The 27779-nt window shown below is 41.5% G+C and overlaps 1 protein-coding gene across 6 annotated transcripts in view; it reads right to left on the bottom strand.

Moving 5' to 3' along the window:
* Positions 1–27779, bottom strand: part of GRIA3 (glutamate ionotropic receptor AMPA type subunit 3) — a 158494-nt gene that overhangs the window by 64351 nt on the left and 66364 nt on the right. For all 6 annotated transcript variants that reach the window (XR_008578911.1, XM_054839113.1, XM_054839114.1 and 3 more), the window contains exons 4-6: positions 23614–23801; positions 4684–4737; positions 2777–2938 (exon numbers count right to left, since the gene is read on the bottom strand). Coding sequence is in view for 5 of the 6 variants with exons in the window: in XM_054839113.1 (XP_054695088.1) it covers positions 2777–2938; positions 4684–4737; positions 23614–23801 (404 nt within the window). In the remaining variant the exon portion in view is untranslated. The remainder of the gene's footprint in view (positions 1–2776; positions 2939–4683; positions 4738–23613; positions 23802–27779) is intronic.

Below are 27779 nucleotides of genomic sequence, written 5' to 3'. Positions count from 1 at the left end.
AAGGTTCTGTGTACAGAAGACCATTTCAACATGTACATACTGGGAGCAATTGAATATACTCAGTGTGTAAAGCCAGATTTCAAATCCCTTGTAACTGACCCTTTGGATTTCCACACTGTTTGTAGGAGAATGAAGAGCAGAAACAAAGAATGTAAGGGGTATCTGCACGTACTGGTGTGCCTGCTCTTCTTTTGGCTGTCTGTGTGCTTCCGTAGAGCTCCTGGCTCCCGATGAACCTCACGCTGGAGTTGGTACCAGAAGACATGCTGCCCATGTGTGAATTAGAAAGGTGGAAATGCAAGTTTCAACAGCACGTTCAGCTACCCTCTCTGTGGCTAAGACTTACTAAATTCAGAAGAAGTTAATTTGATCCTGTAGGGCAGGACAGCACAATTGGTGGGCTGTGTTTCTTAAAAAATGTGTAGTATCTTATTGCAAGCTCTTCAGTTTGATATAAAGCCTTAGGAAATCTGCACAGAATGAGACGTGTCTGCATGTGCAGATCAAGAGAACTGTATCTGATAAAAAAGAGTGCAAAGGTAGGATTGTGAAGAAGGCTATACAGCAGTCATTCTTGCTGAGTTTTAAATGACAGCGGTTTATAAACTCTTACTGGGTGTGTGTGGCGTGGTTCCCGCTCTGACTGTATTCAGGTACAGGCGCTCTTTCGATCCTGCCCACCTTTACCTCCTCCTGTGATGCTTTGCAACGATCACCCTCTCCTCTTTTAGTAAGTTAACGACAGTTATACGTCACATTCCACACAACAATATCGAATCAGATAGTCATTTTAAGGTATTTGTTCTTGGATTAAAAAAATATTGTAATAGCTGTCCAATCTAGCACTACATAAAACTTACAGGCTGATAATTTTTTCAGCAGACTGCGTCAATTGTCAGTTACCTTAATGCAGTCCCTTCCAAGTCATGCCAAGAGAGCTATCTAATTTTCTACTTTATTTGAATTCTACTTATAAATGCATGAGCATGCAAAGAGAAAAAAGAGAGAGAGAAGGGAAAGGCTGATAAAATACAGAATAAATTAAACATCAGGGCTTTAATCTCTAGGCAATTTTATTTCCTAATCAAAAATATTGTACATCAATTTTTAAGTATGCTTTTTGTCTGATTGACAAATACTGTGCACATTTCTATAATGAGCGCTACATTTGTGGAAAGGTAATGTAATCTTTGTGTTTGTATCGTATACTTAAGATTCTTTTTTAAAGATGGAGAATAATTTTTCCCTCAAGGTAAATTGCTTTCAAGTGGAATAAAATCTTCCCAGGTGAACTTTATATATTTCAGAGCTTTTAAGATTAGTACGATACTTATCTTCACTTCTGCCTGACTGCTAGGAAGCTTTAGAAAGCAGGCCTAGGTCCTAATCAACAGGGAACAATACATTAATCCGAGTTCTGTGGGCCTCTGCTTGCCTTTCTCTGCCTCCCCTGAAATGCCAGCAAGGCTCTGGCACGGCGTGGGATTAAGATAATTTTCCTTCCCCTCAGAAATGACATGATCCCAGGGATGGAAAAGCATGCATCCAAATGGCATTGGCCTTCTGGCAGCAGAACCTCGTAACTGGTTCCTGTTCTGTCTGCAGTCCAACGCAGCGCTAGCGCCTGCCCTGGTATCCCCCCCCACACTGGGCTGGACTAGATTTTTCCTTCCTACATAGTCTTTTACGCTTCCCTGAATTTTGTCTTACTAATGTCAAGACATTACTCCAGTTTATCACAGTAATTTTGAATTCCAAATCTGTTCATCAATTTGCTTGTGTCTCTCCCAAATCAAGCAGGAAAGGCATGAATTATCTCCTCATGGCTGTGGTTCTCTGATAGGTTTGGCTTCCCCGAGACAGTCAGCACACGTGATGCGGAGGACCGGACTCCCAGGAGTGACAGAATTTAAGGTCCTCTCATCCACCACCAGTCCCAGGTTTTATTCATGTATGCATATTGATGAAAAAGAACAGGCCTCACCAAAACAGGAAGAGAAAGAAGGACTGTAATAGGAATACTAATAATATGCAGTGGTCCTAGAAGATTTTATGACTTCCATCACTGGACAGAGTATCCTTGATGCACTCCTTGATTGGACACTGAATAGCATCCCCCTCTACTATAGAGATGCTGAGGCAGAAAAAAGTCTGGAGGAGATATTAATAGGTTGCGAGTCTCCTAGTAACAGTACCCTTTAGTTCACCCAATCTATGACAGTTTTGGTGAACCTGGGATTTTCAATCAAAAAAATTTGGAAAATTTTATTGGTTGCAGACATAACTTTCAGAGTGTTCAACTAAAGGACAGTGGTCCAAAATACAGGGTCAGATTATGAGGGCAACTGTCAGCAGTGACTAGGAGGTGGCAGTGGCTCCTCAGTGAATCTAGAGCTACTTTATTTTGCACATGAAATTCTCTATTAGCGTTAAAACGGTCTAGTAACCCACAGTTTGCATCTAAAAACTAACCTAACTAGCCCCCACCCCAAGACTAACTCAAGAAGTTCAAGTTAAAAGATTTTATATCCACTGCACAATGACAGGCTTTGCAAGACCAAACCTTTGCCTCTGAGGAACTCCCACCACGGTGGGCACTTGTGTCCAGCTAACAGCCCCTGCCTCTTTCTCTCTTCTGGAAGGGCAGTGAATGTTGCAACATATTCTAATCAGGGACCTGTATCATACACATGCACACACCTAGGGTTAAAAAACCCCAAGTAATTGTTAAAAGCAACTCATATAATCTCCATCACTGTCAGGGTAAAATAAATACCTTTAATGGTGAGTTTTTGGCTTCAGGGAATTCCCTTTCATCGAGCCTCACCCAGCGTTGTAGAAACTGTTGAACCATTGGGTTTTCATTATTGACAATCTGGAATCCAGTAATATTGGCACCTCCGTGCATTACTCTCTCCAGAACAATGTCTGTGAAACCCTGGGAGGACACATGTAGAAAACAAGAATCATTGCCATGCAAAGTCCCTTTTCTTCAGCTCAGTTTTACCTGCTATAAGCATAGCACAAAAGAAATTGATTAATTTCCCTCTTGTTAGCTGACAATATTCTACCAAGGAGACAATTACTATCACAATTGGGATTGTGAGTAGAGTTTAAAATGTCTTCTTTTCAGATCTTTGTGATAGAAAATTGCCCTGTTCCGTTGTGGCAACGTGGTACATAATATTCACCGGTCAGAAAGAAAACAGCGGGGAAACTTGAAGTACTGTTTCCTCTTTTCCCCTCATCATGGTGAAAATTGGTCAAAGACCTCGATCCCATTTGTACCGCAAAGTGCATGCGAAGTTTCAGCACTAGGAGCAGAAAACCACTCAACACTCATCTTGTTCTGTGGAGGCAAAGCGCGCACCTCCTTGCTAGGCAGCTCTCCGTCATGGCATTACTTAACATTTCACTTGCAAACAGAATGGTATGATTCCCTCCCACTCTGTTGTTATTTATGCCTGAGCCAGTAAATTGGTGTCTTTTTTGATTAGTATGACTTGATTGCAGTCATGTTTATCTGAATGTCAGTGGTTACACATGCTAAAAGGTAACCCAGAGCAAGAACCCCTGTATTTCTATGCACACGCTAATCAGTGAGATCATGACTGGTTCTTATTATGCAAAATGACACTTCTTAAAGTCATACAGTACTTATACTAAATAAGGGTATTTTAAAATTTGTCTTTTCTGCTTTAATCACACCAAAACATGGATACATACAATTTTCTACTACATGGGATTGCTAATTTGGAAGTGGGTGTTTTAGAAAAACACTTTTCCACTCACAGTAGACACAGAACCCAAAACCTAGTCTACAGGATCAATTACAATGCAGCATCATAGACTGGTTTGGGTTGGAAGGGACCTTAAGGATCATCTAGTTTCAACCCCCTGCCATGGGCAGGGACACCCTCCATTAGACCACGTTGCCCAAAGCCCCATCCAACCTGGCCTTGAACACTTCCAGGGATGGGGCATCCACAGCTTCTCTGGGCAACCTGTGCCAGTGTCTCACCACCCTCATAGAGAACAATTTCTTCCTAATATCTAATTTAAATCTACCCTCCTTCAGCTTAAACACCTTCATGTAACACTTTTTCTAAGGAACTCTAGCAGATGGTGTTTCAAAGGCATCATAAACATCCCTGAAAGTCAATTCTAGAATCCAGAAGAAGCTCTGATACATATAAAAATGTACTGTCTTGTCCTGGTAGGTCAACACATACACAGGCACCACCCTACACTCTGAAATAAAAAAGAACAGCTAAACAGCTGTTTACTTGATGGAATTGTTCCAATTTGCAGCTTTCTTCCACTTATTTTATACTCTAATATGCTATAATTATTTTTCCTGGAGTGCTTAAATTTCAAATATGTTACATAGAAGATTATGGTTATCAAGTGTCTTATTTATGAGGATACGAATTAGTGGAAAACATCTAATTAAATTATTATTTTAAAATTCGTAGAGGATACGAGCTTCTTAGACAAAAGAAAGACCATAATTGAGTACAAATGACTATAACATACCAGTTGTAGTATTTTCTGAAGTAATTTCTCAAAATGCAAGAACTCATTCATGCATTTCCTCTTTTGCTGATTAAAGTTGACACAACCTGAACAGAATATATTACCCTCTAAAACATAGCTCTACTTGTAATGAAGGGAAGTTCTTACCAGGTTAGCTAACATGTAGTGATAGCCTCTAGAATGTTTGCCAAGGATTACAACCTGTGAGAAGAAAAAAATTACATATTATCCAGTTGTAAAAGGATGACTCTCAGCTAATGCAAACCAGCCAGAGAACGAACATTTTAATAATCATAGAGTCATAGACTGGTTTGGGTTGGAAGGGATCTCAAAGCACATCTAGTTCCAACCCCCCTGCCATGGGCAGGGACACCCTCCCCTAGCCCAGGTTGCCCAATCCACGGGGAGCACGAATATTACCGACCTCTGACTTCAGAGACACGATGCAGTCACTTGCGGTTTTAAAACACACGGGCAGAGTACAAAGAAGAGCAACTCACAAGGCTGAGAAGACTCCACTTGCAGAGATGACCTTACCTGGCAAACTCACCCCTGTGATGACAGTGCCTCCCCTGCTGACCGCGGAGGGGTTGATTTTAGTTATCAGCTCAAGTATTTCTGCTGTGAAATGAGGTAACGCTGTACCTGTTTACTTTGTTCCTGGTTTGTGGAGTGTATGAGAGGTGGGTGACACAGCCCAGCCACTGTCTTTATTAATCTGTACTGGCACGGCGGGGCTTGGTAGGCTCCAGGTCGTACGGGGGGTTTCCTGCCATGAGAACCCTTGCCATATACGAACGCTTAAATTCCTAAAGTTATAAGCAGTGACCTTCATTGCCTTTTGACAGCTTTCAAAAGGCCCAAAAACTTGTCGCTTCCAGCACATCTAAATGAACACATTTGACCTTACATGTTCAGCCAAAATTTATACTAAATGTGATGTTGCACGTTCCACTAAACCAACATCTCCTGCCCTCCCTGACCCCACTTGGGCATCTCTCTCTACAAATGGAGTCATTAAATGGAACCACTAAGAGACAGAAAAGCAGCAGTTGGATTCTGCAGGGGTGTAACAGGGAGGAGAGCAGGCAGCACTGTCTGGCAAGCCTCAATTCTGCCATCCTGTGTGCTCATCGCCCCTCCAGGAATACTGTGCTTTTCCAAAAAGGAGGAAAAACCACAGTTCCCACGTCTATGCAGCTGGCTGCCGGCTCACCAGCAATACCCCTTGTGCGAGATTATGCCACTGCACTTAGCACTATTCCCTTGCCTTCAGATTATAACTTCAGTAACATCCATCCAGCCCCACAGCCATCAGGTGGAAGAACGTCCAGTAGTAAGAATTTAATTAGTAATTGTGGTGATTACGTGTGTGTCAGGACAGAATCAAACTTACCCAGATTTGCTGAGTTAAACTAACAGAATTTAAAAATAGTTAACAGAATGCTGGCGATACACCACAGGTATCACTGACTATACCCTATGAGCAGCTCAAGTGAACAGATGATGCTTTTTGATGGAGAATCCTCTGAAAAACTATACGTACCACAGCGATGTACTTCTCCATAGTCACAGATAAACACTCCAAATGCCACACTCTAAAAGACATCTTTTCAACATGACCACTTACGTCTTTGCTAAAAACAGATGACATTTGAGTCATTGACTTTAGATATACTGCTGAGCCTGTTAAAGTTCTTGATTAAATTATTAAGTTCCCGATTGCCTCTTTGGGTTGTCTTGTCCTTAATAGATGCCATTTCTTTTAAATTCACATTTAATTCTGTAGGAATTTGCATACTTCCAGCAGTCTGAAAATAAATTGCTGTTCAGGTTCTCTTGAGAACTGTATGTACACTCTGTTGGTAGAAAGCATCTGCTTTCCTACGCTCACATTTGTTTTCTATGGAAATGTGCAGGCTTCCTTCAGATCATCTGGTGTGCATGCTAGTTGCATACTGAATTCTCTGTACGTTTTAATTTCACCTTAAAGGCAGCAATTTACTTTTAAAAGGTTAGAGACAAAGAACTTCTTTAACAACAACAATACTCTGTCATTTTAACCTTAGTAACAAATAAGAAAGCTTTTACATTTCTATCCAGAAATGTGCTCATTTAAGAGAAAAACACCATGACAGATGAAGTCAGAGGCTGTAAGATAAAGATACATGGAGCTGCTACAGGCATCAGGAGCAATACTGCAAATAGGAAATGTAGGGCTCATTAGCATAGATCAGACTCAACTTCCATCTCATCTGTTGTCACGTCTCCAAAATGACCAGAAATAATTCTGTTTAGTCCCTTAGAGAGGTCCAACATACCACAGTCAAGCTTTAATTCATAAAGCATCTTTCAGAAGTGACCTGCCAGTATTTCTGCTCACAGAATCAACCATGTTAGTTCATAATTATTTAACTGGATCTTAACAATGTTTTTAAAATTCATTACACATGGTGTCCTGTATCTTAACAAGCACAACTCTCCTCCTCCCTCACTTTCCACCCTCTACCAACTGTCCAGCATCTTGAATGGAGCTGCTGGATGAGAGAGCCCAGCAGAACCAATCACAGACATCAGTGTCACTTTTAGAGGAGCGAAGGGATGGATAAAGCTTTTTTATGAAGGAGGAAAACAGAGGCATAACAAATAAATCTCATCAACTGCTTATATTTTGTGAAGCTTCTATAGAAAGCGGGATATTGAACACTGGTGTTGAATAGAAAGCCAGGATTACAGGACAAGGATTTCAGAGCGCTACATGTCTTTGCTAAGTTTCACTTCCAAGACTTAATATTGCTTTCTCCTTGACTGAAAGAAAAGCTTATAAGATTTTATACTGAACAAAGGAGGAGGGAAAAAATGGCTGGAAACTAAAATGAATAATTCAGACTTCTGACCCCACATAATTCTTGCCTTGTAGATAAAAAGATCACAATGTCAGGTTTGATATAGAATCAAATAAAGTTTGTATTTTTATTAACTCTTCGGATATTTCCAATTAATTAAGAGAAAATCCAGAAAGAACATAATTAAAATGTATCTGTTTTTAAAATAAAAGTTAAATCTGCTGGCCAGCATCAGCCTTACTGGAAGTACAGACCTACATGCCAGATTTGAGAAATGAAGTCAGCATTGCCAATTTTAGTTTTTTATTTGCCTGGGGAAGTTATTTTTTGAATGAAAGCATAAAGACAACTTGGTTTCCACTGTTATCAGTCATCATGATAATAAACAGGCAACGACATTTTTTTGCCTTAGCTTTTACATTTTTCTCACAGTTTTGGAAGGCAGCATTGTAGAGATTAACTGGCTAACATTAAATTGGTATGGAGCATCGTGGTATTTCTAAAGCATTAACGATGATTCTCTCATGATGTAGTTCAAAGGCTACACAACACCTAAGAGGAAGTACAGTGAAAAGGAAGCAAAATAACTTTAATACTAACCTCACAATTACTCTGTTACCTTTTGACTTATTCCCTACTCAAATTACAACACGGATGTGGGTTTTTTGGCCACAGAAATTAAATGTTGGAGTTAAGGGTGAAGGGAACGTTCTGAGGAGACTGGTGAACTCTTAGATGAAAGTCAAGGCAGGGGAGCTGTTTTAAACAGTATTGATGAAGACAGACCTGGGATTTCGCTGGAGTATTTCTCCAAGGGCTTGATGAGGAACTAGAACGGTAAGAACAGAGTGTGCAGGCGAACAGCAGTAACAGAGCAGAGACAAGGAAAGAACTGGTTAACAAAAGACAAGACTGTGGGCTCAAAAGAAACCAAGTGATGGAAGAATAGTCCAATTTGGTAGTTGGGACTGAGCAGTCAGATTCTGCCTTTTAAAAATATCAATGGTTTGTCTCTGGTTCATAAAAGGGAAAGAAAATTTTTCTTTTATGGATGGAGGAAATCACAGAAGAGGTGAGGTTGGCAGGGGCCTCTACAGATTGCCTATTCCAACCCCCTAGCTCACAGCAGGGGCAGCTAGAGCAGGCTGCTCAGGACCGTGCCCAGTCAGGTTTTGAATATCCCCAAAGACAGCGACTCCACAAGCTCTTTGGGTCAGTGCCTGACCACCCTCACAGTAAAAATGATTTTTCTTATGTTTAAACAGAATTTCCTGCATTTCAGTTTGTGCCCTTGCCCCTGGTATTGTCACTGGGCACCGCTGAGACTCTGAAACTCAGTGAGACTCTCCAAGGAGAGTCTGGCTCCATCTTCTTCATTCCTTCCCATCAGGTATTTGTAGATGTTATTAGGATCCCCCCTACGCAACCCAAGTTCTCTCAGCCTCTCCTTGTACGTCAGATGCTCCAGTCCCTTAATCATCGCAGGGGCCCATCACTGGACTTGCTCCAGGCTGTCCATGCCCTTCCTACATCAGTGAGCCCAGAACTGTACACGGCACTTCAGATGTGGCCTCATCAGTGCTGAGTAGAGGGGAAGGATCACCTCTATTGACCTGCTGACCACGCTAATTCTCTGCAGCCCAGGATGCTGTTGGCCACCTTTGCTGTGAGAGCGCAGTGCTGGCTGGTGCTCAACTTGTCTGCCAGGACCCCGAGACCCTTCTCTGCAGAGCTGCTTTCCAGCCAGGAAGCCTCTACCCAGTCGGTGCTGGCGCATGGGGTTATTCTTCCCCAGGTGCAGGGCTTTGCACTTCCCTTTGATGAACTTCACGAGGTTCCTCTCTGTCCACTTCACCAGCCTGTCAAAGTACTGCAGCACAACCGCCTGGGGGTGTCAAATGCTCCTCCTAATTTGGTACCCTCTGCAAACTTGCTGAGAGCGCACTCCATCCCATAACCTTGAGATCATTAATAGAGAGGTTAAACAGTATTAGCCCCAGTACCCTTAGGGTACTCCAAATAGTAACTAGCCTCCAGCTGGCCTTCGTGCTGCTGATCACAACCCTCTGAGCCCAGCAGTTCAGTCACTTTTAAATCCACCTGACTGCCTCCGTGGGCTTTGATTTTAAAGAGTTATTGAAAAATACAAGCTGAGAGGATACGCTTGCACTTTTACCTAGGGAAGTAGCTATCACGATTTTGGCAGCAGTGAAAAGAAAACTACCGTGTCGAATTAATAACTGTTTGGAGCTCATCCTCCCTTCATTTGAATCCACTGCCATATGGTCAGTTTAGTCTGTCTAACCAAAGTTATTGATCATCCTTTATTTACAAATGAAAAAAGAAAGAAATTAGATCACAAAAGTACAGACTACCTCATCTATAGCTCAAAACCCTGATATAAGTCTATTCGATCTTTCCATAACATAAAATACTGATGTTGACAGGCAGTATTGCCACAAAGAAGGCCTAAAGATTTTTACTGTGCTTTTCATACCTGACAAGTGGCAGAAATATGCCACTTAAATGGAATGACAGGCAGAGATCTGACCTGCTGTAATGCGTCTTTCCATTTTGCCCGTATCTGGGAACAATGCGGCAGTTTAACTCTAGAACTCTTCTTTCCTAGGTTTTAAAAAGACAGCAAGAAAAATGAGATTTCCTATAAGCTCAGAGTAAAAAAAGGATTTTGTTGTCTTTGTTGAGGTTACTCATGCATTAATTTAGGTTCCACTTTTGCAAAAAGCCCACATTAACTTCGAGCATTTCTACTGATTGTTAAGTATATGTGAAAGTTTCCGAGGACAGGAGAGCTTAGCTACCTCCAGTTGAGCAGTACCGTGCCTTTATACCTTGCTATAGAAATACAATTATGACACCTTTGCCTTCAAAGCAGTGTGCAAATGCCAGAAACGATGGCAGGATTCTTTCTTTTCAGCAGCAAACAAGGAAAACAGATAAATGGACTCAGGTCTAACAAAAATTTCAACAGCATCGTCAGGATCAGCTATCAGTGTTGATTGCACTTCGTGGGAACAGCAGGGGTATCCAGCACAGCAACAACTGTCTGGCAAGCCTAAATTGTTGTGGAGCACACTGTCTTCTCCCCTGAGTAGCAGGTCAGGTGTTTTCTAGTTTCTATTCCTATCGATAGTGTTTCTGTTCTGAGGATGGAGTGAGTTACAGCTTATCTCAGATCTGAGCAGCTTCTGCCTGATACCGGACTGAATGATTGAAAAGTTGTGCCCTGTGATGCAGCGCCCTATTGGACCAGTGGCGCTGGCTAATTTGGTCTTCAGGACACACTTAAGAAAGGAGAGGAACAGAATATCAGGGTGACAATCCAATTAGTTCAATAAAAGCTGAAGTCAAGGGCCAAAAAGTTCCTGTCAGCATGGTAGCAAGGATGTTTAGCTTATCGTGAGCGGCATCTGCACCGTAACCGCATCTCAGCTCTGTTTCTACCACTCAAGAAAAGGAGAAACTGAAGAAGCCCTTCGGCTGGAGAAGAGAGTCCTCTCTTGCTGCAGTGGGGGAGCTGCCCACGGGGCTCGCAGCTGCTGCAGCGCAGCTCTCTGGGCTCAGCGCACTGCTATCAGCAACGTGCGTACCTTCTACAGTGTTATCACGGGAGCAAAGGTGCGATAGCATTTGACAGCCATATATAATCATCCCTCGCTATGTTTACTTTGCACAGGTCACCCCTTGTCATGTAAATTTTCCAGATAGGAGTAGGATAAATAGGAGGAGAACAGAAAATAAAAGCTCTCCTGAAATGCGAACAGGATTTTCCTCATCTAACCAGATGCCACAGTAAAAATAAGATCCCCTGTCACCTCAGTAGATCCATTGTACTGGCAGCTTGCGGCGCCCACTCCCCTGTTCTCCAATTCACACGCATGCTCCTGCAGAAAGAGCAAGTTCCCTTTGAGGATTATAACCACTAGATAAGGCTCGATCTTCCTTCGGTAAATCTATAAAAAAATAGCTTTTTTGATGGCATGATTTTGTCTCTGTCATGCTAACACCAACATATGAGGTTCCAAAGGAACCGCAATCCTGCGGTGGCAAAAGATAGGACACAGCTAGTGGTGGTCTGTCACAGCCAAACAAGTGATACTTGTCCTGCCTTTAATTCCATGGAAATAAAGCCATTCCTGCATTCGGTAGAAGTGACTTCCCTCATACAACGGGTCAAAACCTCATGATTGTTTTTGTAGTGCAAACCCAGGGAAGGCAATTTATTTCTTCACTTGGTATTAATGGGATGGGAATCTGGCCACCAGGGATTGTGGCGCTGTAAAATATGCAGTAAACAATGATTTCATTTATATGAGGAACAAGCACTATATTAAATTTGAGTTAAATATTAAATGAAGAATGTATTAAATATTAAGATGAAGATTCCACACACATATTATTTGTTGCTGATAAAAATAACTGCATATATTTGAGATTAATTCATCCACCATTTCAGAGGCTTCATGTCCTCTAGGGACTGTCACAAATCCAGCCACAGTCCCAACTGCTGGATTTTGTATTTTTGTGCAGTATATGGACCTAAGAACTTTACTTCTAAGCAACTGTAACTTTATACATTTGTGACTACACCTCATAACCAAAGTCCTGCTTTCCTCTACAGCACATTATCAAGATCATGTGTTTGGGCTTATAAAACCTTCTTCAAATGGCTTTGGGCTCTTCTGCAATGTATCTCTCATGGGAGATAATCTCCGAGAGAAGAGGAACCTCCTAGAAGAAGGGGACAAAAATGTGCATGGTGTAAAGCAAGGATCAGAGATGCCTCTGAAGCATTTTATTTAAGATTTTCCCTCCCCTTCTTGTGCCCTTCTCTCCCTTGCCTCTCTCCTTGATGACAGTCACATCAAGAGTGAAATTTTATTTTTAGGCCATCTCCATGTGCATGTTAGTCCTTGGAGGGTAATTAAACGCAACATCTGAAAGCTGTATTGTACTTCGTTCTCCCTCCATATGGCTAAACTTTCTTTTCCCATAACTAATGTGACATTTGGTGACTGAAGATTGTGTCGTGGAATATGCATTTAATTTGTGCATAAAAGGTTACATTAGAAATTACTTAGGAAAAAAAATTACAAACAGCAACATAGGTTCTGAGGGCATGATACTTTCTCCTATTTTCTTTCAGTGCGATGACAAAGTTTTCTGTGAATTTTCTGTGCCCTGAAACAATTTTCCTAAATTCATTTTCCTTAGCGTGACTTAGCAATATTGTCAGATTAACTAATTGGTTGGCACAGTTGTTGTTAAAGGACATATTCTACTGCAAAACATCAGACCCTGGAGGACACTGAGATAAACAGTTTTACGATCCCTGGTAACTGACATTCATAATCACAATTATTTACTCTTTAAGCTGAATAAAATTCATTAAATAAACTTATCTTTATATCAAAATCTCTTCTTTGTTTAGACCGATGAGAACAGTGTTATATCTCTCAGGACTGCATCGCTCTTCACAAGTCACGTCCTTCAATACAAAGACCTTCACATCAAAATCAATCGAAACTTAAGCTACCCTTCATCACTTGAAGCTATTTCACTAAAAACAAGATCAGATCTGGGGGGTTGTTATAATCATAACAAAAATTCTTTGTAGCATATGAAAGGGATACTCAAAATTGCTGAGACCTTTGCCCTTATTATGCCAAGATATTCTCAAGAGAAGATGCTTGTTCCCAGGGAGATGCTTGTTCCTTGAAGAGATGTGTTGTAGAACATTTTAATTAGTGAATTCTTTAGCTTATTGAGTGAGATTAATAAAGTAAAAATCCAGTTGTGTTCTGCAGGATTTTTTTGCAGTTGTATTTATGGGAAGTAAATGACTTAAATACATTACTCTGCAGCAGTGATTTCCATGCATAGGTCATTTTAGGAAGAAGATAATATTTTAACTGTCTATGGAGTTCTAGTATATTCTTTGAGAAATATCCTCTCTTGAAAAATATTCATAATGGAGTGATTTTACTTCCTCAAACCTCTGTGAAATCTTAAGTTCAAAACTCAACTGAAATGTCACATAGAGGCTTCAGATCTCACAGAAAACAACCAAAAAACAAAGATGTACAGGAAATTTCAAATCACAATAAGCTTTCTGAGCACCAGAATTGCTTTAATTCGACACTGACAAGCCGTGCTGTGGTACTCTCCTCATTGGTTTCATCTTCTAGATCTGCTGGTTCAGTGTTCTGTCTTCCTCCTCTTTGTGTGCTACAACCCTTCTCAGGTCAGACACCACCAGGTCAGCAACAATGACATCAAGGGATTTGGGTTACGTTCTCTGATCTGACACAAATTTTTGGTATGATGTTCAAAAATTACTTGGGTCTGAAGCTTTTTGATGCGCTGTTGTCATCACAGCTTGAATAACTTTTTTGAAGACAATTGATTTGGTAGTGTATTTGGGACTTTGCAACTTCCGTTTCTCTACATGGATCTTCCAAAGAGTCCAGGGAAAATGAAATTCATATTAGCTGATAGGAAAGGTACACAGAGAAAGATCCTGGCTATATTCTGTCTTCCTACTGCTTCTGATAGATTCTGAAATACTAATCTATCTTGCGTCTCACCCTGTCAAGGGGCCCCTCCTGTTCATCAGTCAAGGCCCTGTGGAAATACATCTTCTGCTCCTTAAGCCTCAGTTCACCACCTCTGAGAAGAGACATGAGGTTTTGCTAACCTGAGAACGAATAGGTACCGCTGCTATCTCTGCTCTGATACTCTAGAGAGCCCAAAAGAACAGGAATTTATGTTCACGGCTCAGACGGGTAAGCTTCTCAGTAGCCATCACATGCTTTTCACTGACACACAACCACCTTTTCAAAAGACACCAGTATTTCTTAGTCAGTTCTTCTTAGCTCAGAAAGGTTAAGCAAACAAGTGCACCTGCCTGTACTACTAGAGCTGATTGCCTTTCCCAAGCAACATTCATGGTTAAGTTTCCTTCAATCTAAAATGCAACCAGCTCCTATCCCATGTAACATGGCCCCATCACAATAACATCCTCATTTCCAACTTCACATATGCTATCTTTACTTACGTTGCCTCCTTGCTTCTTGGCAGTTGTCGATGCTTTTGCTGTAGACTTACAAGTCCACATCAGGTATATGAAAATCTGCACTATCAAAACCGACTTCCAGACTAGCATCCTTCGCTAAGTTTCGTAACACCTAAAGTCACTTTCACAAAGACTATTAATAATAGTAACCTCACATTTATTCTTACTTGTCCAAACCTGTAGGAATCACAAATGCTTCAGCACTGTCATACGCTTTGAAGGTATATCCATATCATTAACCAACAATTCTTTAGTGATCTTTGCATTGTGTGCCTAATCCTTGTGACACAGAAGATGGTATCTAATTGTCCTTTTTGGTTTTCAATACTGTGAAACTGTATGTTAAACATTCTCAAGACTACACTCTTGCAGTTACAGCTAAACATAAACAATGTTCCTTTCTTCTTCTCATATCCCGTTGGGAAAAATGAAACTCCTTCAGACTTAGCTGGTCAAAATACAGAAAGATGCATATGCTTTGCGGGAACAGAGGAATAAATTAGGTAAACTGAGGCACACAGTTTTCATTTTAAAAATACATAAATTTCCCACTTTCTCCACACCTCTTATCAGCATGTCAGAGTAAAATCCCACTACTACTCCCTGGAATTGAACAAGAGTCCTTGGAAACAGAATTCTGCTTATATAAACCATTACTGCATGTCAGGATCATTTCAAACTATTATTTGGATATAACCCAGAAGTGTCGCAGTAATTCAGTCCCAATGCTCACATGAGAATTTTTTTTTGGAAGGGGTTTTGTACTGCAGAGCACTGCCTTCAAGCAGACCAAAAAATACTGAATAGTAGCCTTTTTTCCCCCCCCTCCTTTTGAGTGTTTATTTTCCCTTTTAAATGCCCTATGAAATTAAGAAAAAAAAATACATCAGTGCAACCTCCTCTAGGAAAAACAAGGTTACTTTTTCTTATACTTTTTATTATAAATGGAATTTTACTGTGACTAGAACTGCATTCAATTTGCTCTTTTCAATGCTTTGAAGGAGTTTAAAAGGTTTATTCTGCTTCACTATAAACAGCGCTCTGCAATATTCCCCATATAACTTGGTGCATAAACCACAAACCAAAAGAGATTACGAAGAGTTAATTTATTTTTACTAGACTTAGTCTATGCAGCAGGGGAGGTCGTTTTACTCATATGAGGTAATAAAGTTATAGCAATATTTTTTCCTTCTGATTCTTTACATGCATTCTCCCAGGATAGAAGATATTCAGGGTATTTTTAAGTGTCTATGCATATCGTTGATAATTTTATTCATTACACGTTTTGGAAGAATGAGCTTCCAGTAGTACATATGCCATTGTACCTACACATGCATGCCCACGGTGTGACACAAATAAATGTAATTCAGTAACGTGGGCTTTTTTTAAGTCTGGGAATATTAACTTCCACTAAAACTGTGATGCTGTTTTCCATCTTACTGGTTGAAGACTGTGGGATGAGTTTGTATTTGAGGTTTAGTTGATGACTTACAGGGCTCAATTCTTTATAAATTCAGCCCAGGCTACCTCTGGTAGCTTTAATCTGCTCCACAGAGGCCACTGGAATTGCACTGGTATGAAGGTGGGCCAAGAGATAGGAATCACGTGTGGATGTACAATTACAAGCAGTCAGCGATTTGCACTGGGATGGCACTTTGCCATGTTATGGCCAGCTCCAAACCCTTCTGTAGCCCAGAGCAAATGCACCATAGCTCTGGATCACACTTAGGGACCCCATATTTAGGGACTTGCCCCTGCAAGGCTTTAGCTATCACTTGCCAGTGTCTTATATATTGCACCACCAGCACCTGGGCTGAAAAAGCCCAGGGGGGTGGTCCCCACTCCGAAAATCCTGCTATTTCAACTGTAGTGTAACGATGCTCTACAAAATGCACTTGGGAACATCTTGGTGCATGAGGGGCCCTGAAAAGCACCAGTGGTTCTCCACCTCCCCCAAATACGTGATTCATATCGCACCGAAGCCATTAATCCTTACTTAGTCAGCTGTGAGAAAAAGACATACGCTCTTGTGCGGCTTTTCTTTTACTGAGTTAGGACTTCTTCCCTGGTAAATGAACTTATGAGACACCAGAACGATCACGCTGTCTCTGGTGATGTACAACGCCTGTTTGCACAGTGGTATTGTGCTATTACTATTCATTTTGATAGTGTGTTTCCTTCCTCTCCCTGCAGTTGGTTCATCTGAATTGTCGCCAAGATGGTTGCCTTGGAAACTAATTAAGGAAAGCCTTTGGTTAGAAGCAGAGTTTCAAGCATTAAACTATTTGAGAGACAGATGCAGAAATTAAGGTAATGTCTGCAAAGATGAAAGGGTTTATCCTTCATATGGAGAAGAAAGAGCCACATTAAATGCTAGGACTGTAACAAAGCAACTTCTATACAACAGTGATTTTTAAAACCTAGAAGAGATGTGCGAGTGAGGGGTTTTAAAATCAGTCGGGGGCTTAGAAGAGGTGAAAAAGATTCACAGAGCTGTTAGGGACGGGGAGATGGACAAATACGGTGGGACAAAAAACGCGGGAGATCACACGTTGAGCAAATTATAGCCAGCTCTCCCCTTCCCTCAAATACTCTGTACCTTTAACAGACTTCTTGAGAACATTGGTTTTGAAAGACACCGGTAGAGCTAAGAAAGACCAAATCCTCTCCCCACAGCCCAGGTACGGTACGAGAAGCATCAGCATGTACATTTGCTTCCCAAGTACATCAGCTACAGGAGTGAGAGGCTATCTCAAATGGCCCTTGGGCTCAACTTTTCTACTGAGACTGTCAACAAGGGTAACAATTAGTGCCAGCTGCGGAAGCAGCTCAGACGATGTGGACACAGGCTAAATAATGAGTGGGACCCTCCCAGGGCTTTCTAAGGGCAAACACACACGCACAAATTCTGCGCACTGAAGAGCTGCAAAGAAAGGCGAACTATGCGGCAAATTGTGCTTTTACAGCTACCTATTAACTGAAGTTCAAAGCAAATACAATCTATGAGCACAATGGTATCAATTTAAATATTGTCTCCAGGATATTGCTCAGGATAATGGTTGACTCTACACTTGCAGCAGCGTTACTGAGAAAAGATTTTGGTTCTCTGTACATTTAACGGCAATGCAGAGGCTGCCATATAAACATGCCTGTAACTGCATAAAAGCATACTACAAATGTCGCGGTAAAAATATGCAAAATATCAAAAGCAGATGCATGTGTGTGCATTGGTGTGTGCATTCATGAATTATCATAAAACATAAAATGAGTAATTGCTGCTATCGCAGAAAAACAAAAACTCCTAACGGTGACTTCACGTTCATATGCCTCTGGCATAAGAAACCAGAGTTGCTTGGCAGCGGTCTTCTACATACAGCAGCTTGCACATTTACGGTGAGACATTTTGTATTAATTATTATTATTACTGATCAGATACATTTAAAACTGTGCTTTAGTGTCTTTTGAACACTTTTAAGCTTTGTGTGCCATTACCTCAGTCATTCTGCAGGATGACTAATACTCTGTTAAATTCCTGTCATTTGGAACCTGCCTTGCTTTATGCAGTCTGGATGACGGCTCTGGAGAGACATTACTATTTACAAGCTAGAAATTCTCTCCTCAGGTATGTGTGAAATGTGCTATATGTGGGGCAGATTAACCCAAGATGTGACTTCTCTCTGCTTTAGGAGTCCATCTCCGGCCCTTTGTCAGTGTTACAGCTGAAAGGAGCAGCCCCTTTAAGGCAGATACAGCTGTCGCTTTTGACATACGCCCATTTTTAACTTACCTTCTCTCCACTAGCTACGGTCCTGAGGGTGACTGACCAAAGTAATTCCCCTTTCCTCCCCACATGCCCATACGGACCTGCAAGCTGCTGAAACTCTGGATGCGAAGGGAAAGAAGCGACCTTTCATTCTGCTTTAGATCCTGGTTTCAACAATACTCATGGGCACCTAATGAAGAAATGTCCTGAATTTTAAGTTTCTAGTTCACTGGAAACGTGAAAAAGAGCTGTACCAGTTTCTGAGTGACGTTACACAACACCGCAGGTATCAGCAGAAGCTGAAGCTACCCACAGCTCTGCTCCTCCTTCAAGCGTCCCGCTGTGTTTATAGGCAGTTATTATATTTTTAATTGCTACAGAGAACAGGGGCAAACCCACACCAGACTGTTTCTATTGTAACACATAAACCAGGAAGCTTACATGAAAGTGGTGTTGATTCTTTCACTTACACTTTTCCTTATTGCTGTTGTTTTTAATGACTATTGGTCAACCGAATACTGCAGTTTGGTATTTATTCTTACGACACCCCAAATGTGAAAGCTGTTGTGCAGTAAGCATGCTGCTCTGAGATCTGAACAGCTCTGCAGAGGGATGCAGCTGTGGCTGTACCGAAAACCTCCAGACCATCTTCCTAATCTCAAAATTTCAGACTCAAAAGATCAAGTCCCAGTCAGTGCTTGCACTGGACAGAGTTCGGTCAATCAGATTACCCTTCTTAATCCTACGGACGCTTTACTTGAAGTCTTCTTTGACAGTTTGACTGTTATTGTGAAATTTTGGGGACTGCATTCTCTACTGTAATATTGCTTCTGCTTTGTGAGATGCCTCCACTCAATACAGAAATTGCCTTGGAGCCTAACCTTTATGACTATGTTTGGAGATAGTGTCCTTTTGATAAAAGCATGCAGTCTCTGGAATAAACAGGTCTTTTGTAAAGTTTCACCGTTTTGATCCTGAATGGAGTTTTTTCCTCCTTATTTTCCCTCAGGAGATTTTCTTCTAAATGGACATAAAGCCACTCTAGTCTGAAATACAGCTTGTTATCTTGGGAATAAGAAAAACATATTTCTTAACACAAAAACATGTCTCTAAATACATGGTTGAACAAGCTAAAGCTTACTGTCAGTTCTCAGCAGAAAATGTTCTGTTTATGAGAAAAAAAATTTATATCTATCTGTGAAGAAATATTGGAATATTTTAGTATCAAGGGACAAGAAGTGTGGGGAGCTTATGAATTTTGCATGACATAAGTGCTGCTATCTGTATATTTGAGAGGCCACTAGATGATTAAATTGGATATAGCTTTGTTGTGCAAGGAGGGATATGGATCCACATGCTCAATGGTTATAGAACTATAGGGCAAGTGAACAAACAGATGGTAATGAACAGAATGACTATTAATCTTCCTGCTTCCCCTTACCCTGCAGCTGAAGACAGGGCTAGAGGTGGTTTGGGCAGGGTACCCACCTCTAGGACACAATATAGAGCCCAGCACAAGATTCTCTGGAAGGGGAATGAAAGCAGATGTGCTGCAGAGTGAAACCTGGCACAAAACAGGTTACCCAGGCAGAGCAGGAGCTGAGGTGCCCTCCTTCCCCTACCTTACATTTACATACCAGGGGGAGACAGATGGGAGAGAACCTTTCCTGGGTACCACTCAGCCCTGAGAAGACAAATACTTCACATGACAGGTTTCAGATCTTGGAAACATAGGGACATACAGATGTGCCAGATGCTAAAGGCATATGGAATACTCAAGGTCATTGACTCACATGTCTGTATGTCGCTGGAGGAAGGTACAGAATATTCCAGCAGGACCTGAAGTCTCTGAAGAAAATCCTCAGACACCTAATTGTCTTTAGACAAGCCTATACTTTTGGAAGAGAGGTATACCCTGGTTTGAACTGGTTGAAAAAAGCATCAAGGAAGAGAACTGCACACATTGACCAGCCTGATACAGGAGAAGAGGTCGCTCTTATTTAATCCAAGCACTAACGCAAAGCCATGATATGCTGTTTCTGGAGCAGAGAACTGACAAGCTTGCTGAATGGCCTGGCCAAGAGCCCAAAAGTCTGATAGCAAACTCAGCACGTGTGCAGACTGTTTAGTGGTTCACAGTCTGTTTATTTCTGCTATGACTTTTGTTCTTGCAAAGGTGCTATTTAAGCTTCCAAAATCCAGGGTCACTGGCAAATACTCCTGTTGTCCCTGAGAAAATGAAATGGCAGGTGCCACGCATCCCCACATGACCGCAGTTAGCCCCCTCTCTGGAGGGAGGCACCACTCCCAGAAGGTGATGGGAGAGTTCACCTCTGAAGATGTGCCCCTGAGGAGGCCAAAAAGGGAGAGGGACAGAAAGGCAGCTGGGCTAGGGCAGCCTATACGAGCCCTCTGTGGGACAGAGCTTGTCCATCACTACTCTGCCATAACAGGTAGAGTCTTGGCTCCCCTTTGCTCTCACTGGGAAACAGCTCTTCAAAGCCACCTGCGGTTGTGCAATCAGCATGCTGTTAACCTGCTCAGATGTTACTGCCTCTCAGCTGAGCAGACCTTCTAGATTCCACACAAAGCACCGATTTGACTTTCCAAAGCACAATAAAATGCTAGATTTGAAATATCCAAACCCAGAGTTATCTCTCCCCTCAATGGTATGCTATCAGCAAACACAGTTGGCTATGAAGAAGACAACTCGCCACTCTCAAGCGAACTGGCTGGCTGGATTTAAGTACCACACATATTTGTGAGATTTTTTAACTACTTTATGAGAAGATAACGAGGGAAGCAGAAGAGATGGAAGGAAAAGCCTAAAGCTCGTAATTGCTCAGCTATCAACCTGTGGTCCACCATTACTGACTTTCCCTGCAGAAACACAAGTCATTGCTCTTCAGTATCAGATAAAAAAAAACTCTGGAAATTGTTGTCAGAAGGTACTTTTAGCATCAGAGGCACTAGCCTGGGATCTGCTTGCGCAATTCTTTGTCAAGTGAATGGTCCCAGTAAAATAAATGGGACAATACTCATAAGAGAGTGCTGCATAACCGAACTCCTCTTGTTAGACTGCTAGGAAGATGTCACTAGTACTAGAGTATTTATCTCAGAAGGCATGTGTAGTTTGCTTTACCATCTGGCTTGGTTTCCTAAACAAAAAGCTCTAAATCCATTTTTGATACTGCAAATTCAAACAATCTTGCTCATGAGCATCTTCAATAAAATTACGTAGAAATAGCCATATTACAACAATGAGGTGACATATATGACATAGTATTTATGTCTGAAAATGTCTGCAGGATTTGGTTGCAAAACAATGGACTGATAGTGTTCAACTTATTGGCTAAAACTGGTTGATACAGTCCTAAAACCCAACTGCAAGAAAATTTTAAGATCTTTTAGAAATATCTGAGATAATTTGGGATAAAGATTTAATGGAAATGTCACAATTTTGTGCAAATGAAGTTCAAAAGATGGACAGTGGGCATAATACAGAAAAAGAGTCATTTAACAGTACAGAGCTGGGCTATACACAATACAATAATGACAACAGAAAGGCTCTAATCATGCAAAAGTGTGAGTACTGTACAGTGTACTGTAGAGTTTGGGGAAACCTGGAGGCCCCAATAGCAAATCTACAGTTACACTGATGCTAATTACATTAATAGAAATCTGAATCAAACATCTAATAAAATTACACCTTCACTAGGTTTGAATTTATAATGCTTGCAAAAGAAAAGAGTTCAGCACTTTTTTGCTATATGGTTTGCTTGGTATATCACTTTCATTTTAGATACTGGAATGGTTTATTTTTTTTCTCTTACTTGCACAATATAAGAAAAAGAGAGAACAAAATGTAAATGGAGTTAGAAGATCAAACAACAGGCCTGTTCCCCAGCTGAGAGTGGGCCCAAAGGGCTATTTCAGCTTGGCTCAGGAGTGCTCTCCTGCATCATTTTCAGAAGAGTGGGCTCTGGGTATGGTGTTCTGCATCTTTTGCAGGAACACGAACAAATGAAAGGGAAAAAAGAAAAGACAAAAAAAAAGAAGTTTCTTATACTTAGCTCTACGAATTTCCCTAAAGACAGCACTCACCATAAAAACACAGTGTAAAACGCAAAGCTGTGTATCAGTATCACAACCATACGGGCTGTCAGAGTTATGGACCAGCATCGGCTTGTGCTAAGTTCTCTCGAGCGCCTCTTTCCCTCCTGTTGCCCTCTGTAACCAGCAGCTACGGGCTCTGGCCGTGGCCGCAGCGATTCAGTCCCCGCAGACTGGCCCTCAGTGATACACCTCAAGGCTTGACAGGAACTGAATATTTTGAGAAAGAACTCAGCAAATATAGCTTTTGCATTTCCTCGGGTTTATGGGTGTGAGGTCAGTTTGCTACTAGTTTACAATATAACATTTCTAAGAGATATGCTAATGCTTCGTGAAATTTAAATGTTACTTTTGATCTATTCCATACTATAAACCCACAGTTAAATTTATGAAGTGGCAATAATCAGAGGGTTTTTTCAGTCTTAATGTAAATGAATTCCCACATGCCCACGAATAAACAAGCAGCATGGATTTGGTTCCGTACCAACAGCAGCTTTGCTGCGAGCCCAGGCAGCAGGGACCTGTCCTGCTTCTGCTCCCTGCGATGTCTATCTGTTACTACACCTCTTCAAGCACGATGCACAGCACAGCCAGTGGCACAGGCGTTCTGGGTAGCACCCTGGGATGGCCAGAGGGTCTGGCCATTCCTCTGAGGCAAAGCGAACACTTGGAAGGCCATGCAACAGTGAAACAGTCACCCAAAAGTGCATCTTCCCCAATAAAGGTGTTTAGACTCTATCACCCACAATTTAAGCCTGTCAACAGCACCGGCTGTGCAGAGTGAAGGGCTTTATGTACCAAAAAGTGCTAATGAACCGTTTGGACTACCAGCTGAATTTTTCATTAGCAATATTTCCATTTGGGATTTCTTTACTATGATTCAAAACTACTTCACTGGCTTTTTATTTCGTGTTTCGTGTTCCACTCAACAAACCGCACCTGTCTTGCAATCCCTACAAGTAGCCCTGATGCCAGTAATGTTACTGTGGCAGCTGAGGTTTTAGGTTCTTAACCTACTTAAAAATAATTCATTATTAACATTTGGGAAAAAATATCACAGAGACATTTCCTGATAGGTTACATGTAAGTGCTGCCACCAACTATGAGCATCGCTGAGGCATTTTAATTTTACTAGGTAACCAGCCAGTTGTTGGGACTCATATCTCAATGGATATTTAATTAATTTCTAGAAACAGACAGTTCTGGAAACATTAATGATGTCTGTCACAGAGAGATCACAATTTCTGAAAAGCATATACCTGTTCCAAAATGGTGTTGATTCTGTCTACTTCACAGTCAATTAAGTATCTTTTTTCTTGCCGCCTGTCCATCTCCTCTATAATTCTTCTGAACTCTTGAACATCCTTTATGCTTCCTACAGATCTGGCTGTCACTTGCCAGTTGTTCTGTACTGCTGCTTCCATAATTGCCTGAAGAATGGAAAATCCTGTAGGGGGAAGAGACAACGCAACCATTTAAAAACAGAACAAAAATAAAAACTATTTTGAATGTTTGACAAAGGAGTCGCAAAAATTTGCATCATCTGAAGGGGCACAGACTAGCTAATAGCCTGCAAGTGCTTCACTTCTTGAGAAAGCAACAGCGTAGGGACCAGTTTCTTCTGTCAGCTACACTACTGCCAAAGTCACTGACTTCAGCAGAATTGCTCAGCGGTATATTACTGTGAGGCGTATCAGAATCTGTCCAATATATCATATTATGATCCTCTCAGGGATGTTTATGGTCGTGCTGGGGTCTGTGCCAGCTGAGAATAGGAGCCTGCAGCCATTACTTGGGCAGAAGTCCATCAGCTTGAAGAGCCGGACAGAAGGGGTAATTTGCCTGTGCAGACTGCAGCGATGGGTCATTAACTGGCAAAGATCCAAGCACCGCACAAGAATGCCAATTAAGTCATTGTACTGGTTATCAGAGCCACGAACCACAGGAGAATATTTTACTGATGTTCACTTTGATTTCAAAAAATGTTTTTAAATATGGAGTCTAGCAGCATTAACCACAGTTCCAATGCTTTCGTTAAGGTAATACCGACTCATTGAGCAGCCTCAACAGAGGAGAGAAGCAGCACAGAATGACCAAAGACTGCACAGTGGGAAATTATACGAGCAAACAGCATTTCATTTCTTGTGAACAGCCGTGCCTGGGCGCAGACAGAACTCAAGTCAAGTCCCCAAGCAAAAGGTGGTGGAACTGGGAACAGAAATCTCCTTCAAGTCATGCTATGTAGGATTCATCAGAAATTGATTTGTATCCCTTTATTACAGTATGTAGCTGGGAATTTGGTGAATTCCCTATTTTGATTCAGAAATTAAAATGTTTGCATAGTTCTAATTGTTTCAAATCTGGGCGGATGCCAATCAAAGAGAGAGGTCATCTACTTCAAGCACACACAGTGGCTTCCAGTGGAGTTTCTTTGTACAGAAGCATTCTTGTGAACTGTATTTCTGTGCAGATAATTTATTTGCAAAACTTTCAGTCCAATCATTTAGTCATACTGTGGATTTCTTATCCACCGGCGGATTTCAGAGCTCAGAACATCATCACACACAAACAGATAAACACATAGGATCAACAATCAATTAATTGTGCTCTGTGATAACCAGTCCCTTACGCTTCTAAAACTGAAAGGAGTTTGGGCTACAGAGGAACAACATGTTCACTGCTTCAAATTATACCAGTAGTTCTTCTGAACTCGGATATCATTGTAGGGGTACGCTGCTAACAAAGAACTTGTGCTGCAGTCTGATCTTCCGTAGCCTGCTGTAAATCTGTAGCGGCTGTCTGAAGCCAGAGGAGCTGCATCATTACCTCATTACAGACACAAACAAGGCAAGAGTGTGATTTTCTAGACTGCAGTTAGCTTTTTGTAATTTACCATGTGACTTCCTTAAGTCTCACTCAAATGCCCTCACTTTCCCTGTGCAGCCTCCTTGATTCTTAATGCTTTTCTTTGTATGAATGCACTCTACTATGCCATGAAACGTGGTGACAATTAATATGAATACTGGTTGGGAATTCTTTCTGGCATCTTCTTTCCCCTGAGACTATTGAAAGGGAGGCCTTTACATATGTATAGTATGATGAACTCAGTCTTCCTTAACATCATATTTTTTTAAAAAATGGCTGTGATGTCTGTGACAGCATTGTGATTCCATTACATGTAGGAGGAAGATCTAAGCCTAAGATATTTGGCTGGCTACAAACACGGAATTTTGATGTGGGAACATAAATGCCACTAATGGGGATTTACAAATGCTTTGTGTACAAAGATGTGCTTTTAAAAAAATATGATTCCACTAAGTAATGAATATTTACAACTTTGTTTCATCATTCATATAATGTCTAAGTATGAACCCTGAGCTTGCTGTAAACAACAGAAAACAGTCCATAAGTCTTTTTTTCACTCCAAATCAAACAAAATGGTTCAACACACTACAAAAAACCATGACACTAAAAAAATCTATAGCTCTATTTTTTGCTAATAACATACACAAAACTTATGAATTGTCTCAGGGAACTATGAAAATGAACATGCTGGAGAGCAGATGCCACTGGTTGACTGCCATGCACCCGGTTTCAGCTAACACTGTCTGAGTCAGAGCTCGCTTTGTCAAACCTGGAATATCTCAGAAGAAAGCTGGGCAATTTTCCTAATTTTGTGCAATTACATGTTTGTATGGGTGTGGGGGTGTGTGTTTTTGCATGCATGTGTATTAGTCAGTGCTTACCATTTCAAGAAAGAGAAGAGCAAGGTTACTCAGCAGCCTTTCTTCTATGCATGAAAATACAATTACAGTAATCTTAGCGTGAACAAGCTCCAGCGCTTCATCATTTCTGTCTTCTCTACAGTCACAGTCCCCTCTACCCTTGTCAGTTCTTGAAATCCTCCCTACGGCCCCCGTCCGTGCTGTGCCCGCTTGCCGCTCCAGGGCCCCGTCCCTCTCCCGTCCTCACTCGCAGACGTAGCATTTGCCCTTCCTGCGACGGCTCGTTAGGCCAGCCCTCTGAGGACCTTTGTAAAGCTCATTCCCCTTGCTTTACAAAAGCATGCTTCAAACCTCCTGCCCTCAGGAAGGCGGCACGCTCGCATCTTCGCAAACGGCCAGTCGCCGTTCCCAACCTCTAGCCTCTCTCGATGCCCACTGCCTTCAGCCCCATTTACTCCATTTTCCGTTGTCACCCATTACGTGATATTTCTGTAAAGAACATGTTCCAGGCTCCAGCTGTACTTTACCATCAAGAGAGCTGTTACATAAGCAGTGTGATTGTTTAACTAAAAGGACCGTTTTATCTTCAAATGTGAACTTTTCTTTCTCCTTAGCATAACAATGCAAGCTGTGACAGTTCCAGGGTACTGCCTGGGCAATGAATGGGGAAATTATTTTCGCTATTTCGTGCACGTCAGTGACCAGACCGGTACACCGAACTTTTCCATTCCCTGCCCCTCTGTAAACACGCCGTGTGAATGCTTCACAAAAGATGCTTGCCCCTAAGCACCCCGGAGGTGCTGAACTCCCATGGGTGGCTCTCATCTCGTTCACCTCAAAGGAAACCAGCCGGCCACGGCAATTATCTCGATTTTGTAGTTTTCCTATGGTCTGCATCAGGTCTATCCTGGAAGACTAAAGGATTGATAATTCACCACAGGTCTGTGAAGAAGCCATGCAGAAAGGCTTTCATTAATACTGTTGCTGGCTTATACTACTGCAATCAATAAAAAATACTAGATACAACAAGAAAAAAATGACATCCTCCTAGAAGATTACAGCAATGAGATCATCTCAAAACAGGTTCATAATACCATTACTAAAATTCAGTCTCACTAACACAAATACAGACAACAGGAAAAATTCATTCAGACCCCAATCTGATCTTTCAACCTCTTTTTTCTTAGTCATACCTTGGCTGTGACAAAGCAGCAGGACGGAAGGCACGCATTTTTCCGGAAGGTCTGCTTCTGAAGCTAGCTCGTCTGATGGCACCACATCCCTTCACTGCACTACGGTATTAACATGTTGGCATTACCGATTTACAAATGGGTCTGGTCGCACGATGGCCGTGCCGGCACTTGCCAGGTGCTGGAACAGACCTGTATTACATTTTGGTCCCTTTTAGCCAGGTACTGGGGAGGGGTTGCTCCTATGATCTTTGAATGCAATCACACGAGTCAATCTGATCTTCACTTACTAAAAACTTAGACAATCGTGGCTTTAATATACAAATGTGTCATTGTATGACTTATTCTTAAAATATTGATGATTGAAAAGAGCTAACCCTCATCTAAATAGTCTACAAAATGATTGGGCTGGAGGCAACTATAGTAAGAAAATTAGAACAAAACAAGTGCCCAGCTTACAACTCAGTGAGCTGAAGCAAGTATTTTGAGTTTTGCAAAGGTTGCAAAAGA

This window comes from Grus americana, chromosome 12 (genome assembly GCF_028858705.1).
Source record: "Grus americana isolate bGruAme1 chromosome 12, bGruAme1.mat, whole genome shotgun sequence".
NCBI classification, from domain to species: domain Eukaryota; kingdom Metazoa; phylum Chordata; class Aves; order Gruiformes; family Gruidae; genus Grus; species Grus americana.
The sequence above is the reverse complement of the archived record's forward strand: the minus strand, read 5'-3'. Positions and strand labels throughout refer to the sequence as shown.